The sequence below is a fragment of the Lipotes vexillifer genome, unplaced genomic scaffold (genome assembly GCF_000442215.2).
Source record: "Lipotes vexillifer unplaced genomic scaffold, Lipotes_vexillifer_v1.1 scaffold1477, whole genome shotgun sequence".
NCBI lineage: Eukaryota > Metazoa > Chordata > Mammalia > Artiodactyla > Lipotidae > Lipotes > Lipotes vexillifer.
In genome coordinates, this window is record NW_006776536.1 from 543,093 (window position 1) to 550,923 (window position 7,831).

The following is a 7,831-nucleotide window of genomic DNA, read 5'->3' on the forward strand; positions in this document are numbered from 1 at the left end:
GGGGCCTGAGCGCATTCTTCTGCTTCCCAGAACCTAGCAGGTGCTCAAGAAAGGCTCGTGGAAACATTAGTAGCCAACACTTAAGAGCACCGACACCGATTTTGCGCCAGGAGCTATGAAATGTCTTGTCTATTCTTTCATCTTCTCATGTGATCCTCTCAAGAACCATGACAATTAAGTGCAAATGTTACCCCAGGGAGGCTCAGGGAGGTTAAGTAACTTGCCTAGGGTCACACAGTAAACAGGAGAATAAGGGAAAAAAGGAACGAGGTGTGCCGCCCTGCAGCCACAAGTTCCCCAGCCCGTCCAGGCTCTCTCTGCAGCTGCCAGGGCCCCTCCCTCTGCCCCAAGGATGCCAGTCGGGCACATTAGGAGAGTGCAAAGAAGGAGCCCTGCAGGGTGGGGATGGGGGCATAGACATGAGGACCTGGTGCGGGGGGCCTCTGTGGGCCGAAGAGCCCTGCAGGCTGAGGGCGTCCTGGAGGAGGCTGCCAGGGTCCCACTGATATTTTCATCCTGTAACCTTTCTCCTTATCAGGTAACTTTCTGCCAGGCCCTCCCAGCAATCACAGAGCAGCCTGGAGTTGCCAGACCTGTTCCCAGGCCAGCTGTGCCAGGTCGGGTGAGGCAGCTGCCGGACGTGTCGATGTGTAAACCAGGAGGAGGCCAGACTAGCTGGAGCTTCGGTTAGGTCAGTCCGGGTGCCACTCCAGTGCCAGACGTGGGCCCACGGCATCTGGTGGGGGGCTGCGCAGGCTCCTGGGAGGATTGGCCGTCAGCAGAGGCAGGGGTGAGACGGGCCAGGAGCAGAGTCGGCACATGTGAAGGCAGCATGTCAGGCAGAGAGCAAAGGCTCAGCAAAAGGATCCAGGGTCGGAGCCCACACCTGCGGGGTACCTGGGGTCCCGGGGTGAGGGCCAGCAGCACGAGGTGTGGGGAGAGGAATGGGATGTGAGGACACAGGGTGGGGGGCCATGGTCCTGGGGCCTGGCTCAGTGCAGGGAGGTGGGTGCTGCCCTGCCCCAGCTGTGCACGTGACCTCCGGCCCATCATGCTGTCTAAGCCTCACTCCCCCGCCCCGCAACCCCTGTGACACCCAGGAGTACGCTCGGAGGAACCGTCCATCCCTGACCTCTGCTGGCCTGGCCCCGGGGGTAGAGGCAGACCCTGTCCTCCCTCGAGAGGCTCCCCAGGCTGGGGGAGGAGGCGGCGTGTGGGCAGACGGGGGCCAGCCAGGTGTGGCCCGGGCTGTGATTGGGATGTACCGGGGAGTTGGGACGAGGGAAGCTTCTTGGGAGGTTTTGTAGAAGGAATACTCACTGTTCATTTCTGATTCTGGAAGCATTGGATGCTCGCTGTAGAAAATTTGGAATCTGCAGAAAGATGCTGAGAAGTCAAAAAAAGTGCAGGGCACACACTGATGCTGGTGAGGAAGGTGCTGCAGGGCCACCAGACCTGGGACTGAAGCCACCAAGTAGCAGCTGTGAAGAGGGCAAATCGGATCACCTCTCAGAGCCTCGGGTTTCTCTTCCTTACAACGAGGTAACAAAAAGACCTTTGAGGCTTAAATGAGACGATGCTCGCTGAGCGCTGGGCCCCAGGTGCCAGCTCTGCTTCCCCTCCCACCTGTGTTCCTGGGCCCACAGAATAGATCCCAAATCCCTATGTGAAGGTCCTGTCAGGCTGCTGACCTGCCCAGTTGCATCTTGTTTCTCTAAATCTGCCCCCACAGGGCCTTTGCTTGTGCCGGCCCCTCTATCCCGAGGCCTGCCCTCCGAGGGCCCTCCCCTGCCCCTTTCCCACTGCAGTCGGGGCCTCTGCTGGGTCTCCAGCCGGCCTCTCCCAGGGCCTGCGGCACCAATTCAGTTATTTGTTTTTGTTTTGTTTTGTTTTTAGTATTTATTTATTTGGCTGCACCAGGTCTTAGTTGCTGCACGCGGAATCCTTTAGTGGCAGCATGAGGGATCTAATTCCCTGACCAAGGAGCGAACCCGGCCCCCTGCATTGGTAGCATGGAGTCTTAACCACTGGACCACCAAGGAAACCCCACCAGCTCATGTTTATAATTATCTTGTTTTCAGTGTCATTATCGTTCCATGTCTAGACCGTGAGCTCTGCACAGGCTGGCTAGGTCTGCCGTGGTCACCTCTGTGGCCCAGGTCCAGCCAGGCCCTGCCTGGTCAGCAGCCAGGGTCCCTAGTCAGCCCCACCTCAACGAGCACCTGGGATAAGGAGCAAGGGCCAGCCGTCCCACTCCAGGGCCCCTGGGGATGCGGCTGACCTCAGCCCCATTCAGCCGTCTGCCTCCTCATTTGACTGGGCAATGGTGGGGCTGGGATTTGGCCATGCAAAAGCTAAGCCTGAGGCTGTCCCCAGGCACTCCAGGTGTGCACAGTGAAGACACAGACAGTGACAGTGGAGAAAGTCAGGGAACCCCTGACCTGCTTGCCTCACCTGGGAAACGTATGATTGAGCTGGGGCCAGGGTCCCTCGACAGAACTCAGGACACCTGGGTGCCATAGCTCACCCCAGACTCCTCCACTCCGGGCCTTGATTCAGCCCTAGAGAGGCTCTAGGGAGCCATGGACAAAGTTAGAGCAGGGCTGATCGGACCACGAGCCACTTGAACCCCGCAGGGAAAGCCGGGTGAGAAAGGTGATGCTGGCACTGCAGGCAGAGCTCTGGGTCAGCCCTGCAACTTGGAGGCCTGAAGGGGCTCCAGGCAACCCTGGACTGAGGGTGGGCGCTGCCAGTGGTCAGGGTTGGGCCCAAAGCAGCCCCAGCCAGGCCCAGCTCCTCCAGGACGCACTCAGGAGGAAACAGCCCCCTGCCCGTCTTGGCCCGGAGCCGGGGCCTAGGACTGACTGCCCTCTGTCCCTCTGCAAACTGGGGCAGGGGTCTAGGTGGGGCCACCCCTGGGCTGGCTGTGGGTGGGCACAGCTTAGGGCCCGTTCCAGCCCAAGACATGGTGGACAAGTCCTTACTGAACACCTACTGTGGGCCACGTCCTCCCCGAGGCCGTGGGATGGGGGGAGGGGATGGACAGTGCCGGGAATGAGGGCCTCACTGCCAGGCGGAGGGAGGTCGTTCTGCAGGTGTTGCCCAGGAACGTGCCCAGTCTCTGTTCCTGTCTCCCCATACTCCTCAGCTTGGGTGGCCCCCTGAGCCAGGCACCAGTGCTTTCCCCGTCTTATGGTTCCTAAGAATAATAACCTCAGTGTACAGTACAGGCCTGTGCTGTACATGCCTATGGAGGAGTGCTGTCCCCACGTCCCAGATGAAGAGACTGAGGTTCAGACAGGAGGAGGGGGAGGTGCCGATGGGGCCCCCGGCCCACAGGGTGCCCACGGGGGACGTTGAGACCCATCTCACTCCATGGCCAACACTCTGAGGCAGAGGTCCTGGGCTCAGGCCTGTGGGATGCTGCTGGACTCTGAGGACGACTTACGTCCACACACAGAGAGAGACAGAGACGCAGAGACACAGAGAGACAGACAGACAGACAGACAGAGACGCGGAGGAACAGGCAATGGTACGGTTTCGTGGCCCCAGCTGGGGTGCTCAGAGCGCTTCCTTGCTCAGGGTCCAGGCAGTTCCCGCCCAGAGGCCCTGCTGGGCTCCTTCCCACACCCATGCCCCATCCCCCTCCGCCCTCAGCCCCACTGGGGCTCCCTTGGGCGTCAGGCCAAAGCCCGGATGAGCTCCAGGCCGCAGTCAGCCGTGCCGCAGGCCTTCCCATGGATGCCCCGCCAGGGTGAGCCCGCGGGCCAGGCGGGGGGCAATTCCAGGGCGGCTCGGCCCAGGCCCAGGGAGAGTCGCTGACTTTCTCGGGACCTCTGTCTCCTTGTGGGGACTCCACTGCACAGGCAGCTCGAGGACTCTGGGGGACTGGGCTTTGGGGTGACCCTCGGTGGGGCCTCACTGTCCCAAACCCCAGCTCATGCCGCTGGACTCGGCCTTCATCCGGAAGGAGCCCTTGGGCCCGGGGCTCATCATCGCCCCCTGGAACTACCCCTGTACCTATCCCTGGTGCCCCTGGTGGGCGCCCTTGCAGCAGGTGAAAGAGAGCCTCCTCCTTCCTGCCCCCTGCCAGTCCCCCCAGCCTCGTGGCCTCACAGCTACCCACAGAGCCAGGAAAGAGGGGCACCAGGTGGCTAAGAAGGCCTGGTTCCCATCTGGCCCACCATCCCCAGGCTGTGTGGCCTTGGGGCCAGCAGGGCACCTCTCTGAGCCATATTCTTCCCCTGAAGGTGGAGTGAGGCCGGCAACTGCCCTGCAGGTGTGAGGACTGAATGGAGACGGGGAGCGGCTACAACTGGCCCCCCCTCTCCCCGCCCCGCCCCGTCCCGCCCCTCAGGGAACTGCGCGCTGCTGAAGCCCTCGGAGGTCAGCAAGAGCACTGAGAAGGTCCTGGCCAAGGTGCCGCCCCGATACCTGGACCAGGTGAGGGGGGGCCTGCTCCCTCAGCATCTGCGTCCCACACCCGCACCCCTGCCGGTAGGAGGTCTGCAGTGTCCCCTGAGCCGTCTGCCCCCCTTGCAGAGCTGCTTTGCCGTGGTGCTGGGCGGGCCCGAGGAGACGGGGCAGCTGCTGGGGCACAAGTTCGACTACATCCTCTTCACGAGTGAGGGTGGCCCCGGCCAGTGTCCTGGGGGGGAGGGACATAGAGAATGGGGTGGAGAAGGCGGGGGAAGGAGGAAGTGGTGGCCAGTGGGGTAAAGCATCCCAGGTGGCAATCAACCCAGGCAGGAGGGCCTGGCGCGGTGGGATCCGGGGGCAGCCGGGCAGGGGGCATGACCCAGTGGGTGAGCCAGGATGGGCTGGGAAGGTGGTGCCTGAACCATCTGGCTAAGGGCATTTGAGGCTTGGGGTCAACTCTCATGTCCCCAGGTGGCCCCCGAGTCGGCAAGATCGTCATGGCTGCTGCCGCCAAGCACCTGACACCCGTCACGCTGGAGCTGGGGGGCAAGAACCCCTGCTACGTGGACGACAACTGCGACCCCCAGACTGTGGCCAACCGCGTGGCCTTCCGCTATTTCAACTCCGGCCAGACCTGCGTGGCCCCCGACTATGTCCTGTGCAGCCCCGAAATGCAGGCTCGACTGCTGCCCGCCCTGCAGAGTGCCATCACCCGTTTCTATGGCGAAGACCCCCAGAGCTCCCCAGACCTGGGCCGCATCATCAGTGAGAAGAATTTCCAGCGGCTCCGGGGCCTGCTGAGCTGTGGCCGCGTGGCCATCGGGGGCCAGAGTGATGAAAGCGATCGCTACATCGGTGAGTCCCGCCCTCCCTGCCACTGTGCCCGACTCCCAGCCCACCCCAGCTAAGCCCAGCCCCTCCACACTGGGGGCCACAGCTGGGCCCCGAGTCTGGGCCCAGCCTGTAACCTCGGGCCCTGAGGCTCCCCGACCCCACTGCTAGAGCCCAGCCTGGTCCACGGCTCTGGTGCCACGATTCTGTGACACTAGTGTCCCGCGTTGCCGTGTCTGAGCCTGTGACCCCACGACTCAGCACTCTGGCCCAGGCTCTGGATTCTCCAAGCTCAGACCCCAGAGTTCTAGCGTTCAGGTTCCAAACTTCAGCCCCAAGGTCTGCTGCTCCACGGGGCCATGACCCCAGGTCCTATGAGCCCACGATTCCCGGTTCTGAATTTCAACAGCCCGTCCTGAGCACCCGCTATGCTGTGAACAAAGCAGTCCCAGTCTCCTGGGCCGAACGACTCAGAGGGTGACGCTGCTCCCCAGCAGGCTGGGACCTGGGACCTCAGGTCCGGTCACCCTCTGACTGTAAGACCAAGGCTGAGGGGCTCTCTGGGCCCCACGGGCCCCGCTCAGGCTGGGGAGCCCCTCAAGGTCACTTCCAGGGGGCTGTGGGGAGATCACCTTCCCCAGAACGTCCCTGAGCCTGGAGCCCTGGGTCCCTGGGCCCTGCCTGCCCGAGGCCCCGCCCCGGGGGCTGAGCCGTGCCCTGTGCCCGGGCAGCGCCCACGGTGCTGGTGGGCGTGCAGGAGACGGAGCCGGTGATGCAGGAGGAGATCTTCGGGCCCATCCTGCCCATCATGAACCTGAGGAGCCTGGACGAGGCCATCGAGTTCATCCACCGTCGGGAGAAGCCCCTGGCCCTGTACGCCTTCTCCAGCAGCAGCCAGGTGGGGCTGGACAGAGGTGGGAGCAACAGAGGAGCCCAAAAGAGTGAGACCGGTCACCTCCCCTTTCCCGGCCCACTTGTGAGGGTTAGGGCAGCAGGTGCCTCCAGTGTGACTATAATCCAGGCCACTGGACAACGGCACCCTGCACACAGGTGCCTGGCAGAGACAGGGGCAGCGTCAAGAAGCTGCCAACCCGTGGCTGGCCAACTGTCTGCCCGGGCCAGGGCAGCTCCCGCCCGGACGAGGGGGTGCTCTCTCTATCTGGCCTGCCCCGGGGTGGCCCTCTTTTCCTCGGTCGTGTAAAAGTTCTGTGTGGGCGAGCAGGGCCCCTGAAGGGGGAGGGGGCAGAGCAAAGGTGGGACCCGGCAGGCAGAGCCAGGCTGGCCGCCATGGAGCCTGTGCACTGCTGCTGCTGTGACTCTCGCTGCCGTTTCTCAGGGCCACGGACTCCCCTCTGTGAGCTCAGAGGGGCAACACTCAGTAGAGGATGGAGACAAGGGAAGCTCCTCTGCTCCCTGTGGAATGACGAGCCTACCCTCCACCCACCCACCCACCCCCGCTCCCAGCCTCCCTCCTCCCACCAGGTAGTGAACCAGATGCTGCACTGGATCAGCAGCGGCCCCTTTGGAGGCAAGGAGGGCTGCATCTACCTGACTCTGTCGTCCCTGCCACTAGGGGGAGTCGGTGAGCCCTGCCCTCCTTCACCCTCCAGCGGCAACTCCCAGGGAAGCTCAGGTTGGCATCCCAGACCCAGGAAGGCCCAGTTTTGCCTTCCCTCACTGTTGATCCAGGCCCCAGGCCTCTCAAGGCTTCAGTTTCCTTATCTGCAAAATGGCTCTTAGAATGGCCTGGCTTTCCCTGAGCCCCCTGCTGGGCGGTGGGCTGCTGCTGAGCGGGCCCTCACTTCCGTGCCCATGCAGACAACAGCGGAATGGGCAGCTACCACAGCAAGTTCTCCTTCGACGCCTTCTCCCACCACCACGCCTGCCTGCTCTCCCCCTCGGGCCTGGAGAAGCTCAAGGACATCCGCTACTCGCCCTTTTCTGCCTGCAAACAGCAGCTGCTCAGCTGGGCCTTGGGCAACCAGCGCTGCATCCTTCTGTGAGCACCCTGTCCATCTCCAGTGCCCCATCCCCACGACCCCCCCTGTCCTGCTGTTGCCCAGGTGCTCAGTGGCCCCCCAAAGGCAGGTGTCCTGTCCAGGAACACAAAGATCCTGCTCCTGTGGCTTTGTCTGAACAGACCCCTGGCTGGGCAGGACCTCTGGGACACTGGTCCAGCCTCTTTCAGGGCCAAAGTCCCCTCTGCAGCCTCCTGACAGATTTGTTGACCCTCTGCTTGAACATATCTGATGACAGAGAACTCACCCCCAAGGTTGGGCAGCTCTGGTGGTTAGAAAAGACTCCCTCACGTCAGATCTATAAATAAGCTCCCAAAATACCGAGTGATTTCTAACAGCTCCAGTCACACATGGTTTGGGGAGCTGGGTTTGTCTGACCTGAAGTGATCTGATCTTGAACTCAGGTCTGGCCAGTCGCTGGTGTTGGCCTGAAGTGCGTTATTTACAAGGACTCTGATGGTGTGTGTGGAATCTATAGGAAGGAGTGCAATGGTTGATTAGTGATGTCTGCTATGGGCACAGGATGGGGTTGTGCACATGCTGGCCACATCCATCATTCCTGC

At 62.3% G+C, this 7,831-nt stretch overlaps 1 protein-coding gene across 1 annotated transcript; it reads left to right on the top strand.

Annotated features, from left to right (window-relative positions):
- Nucleotides 1–3,940: 3,940 nt before the first annotated feature.
- Nucleotides 3,941–7,253, top strand: ALDH3B2 (aldehyde dehydrogenase 3 family member B2). The gene is given in 8 exon segments (XM_007450451.1): nt 3,941–4,016; nt 4,019–4,057; nt 4,358–4,443; nt 4,543–4,624; nt 4,891–5,274; nt 5,982–6,148; nt 6,733–6,832; nt 7,069–7,253. Coding segments are annotated over 8 exon segments (1,119 nt in total).
- The last annotated feature ends 578 nt before the right edge of the window (nt 7,254–7,831 follow it).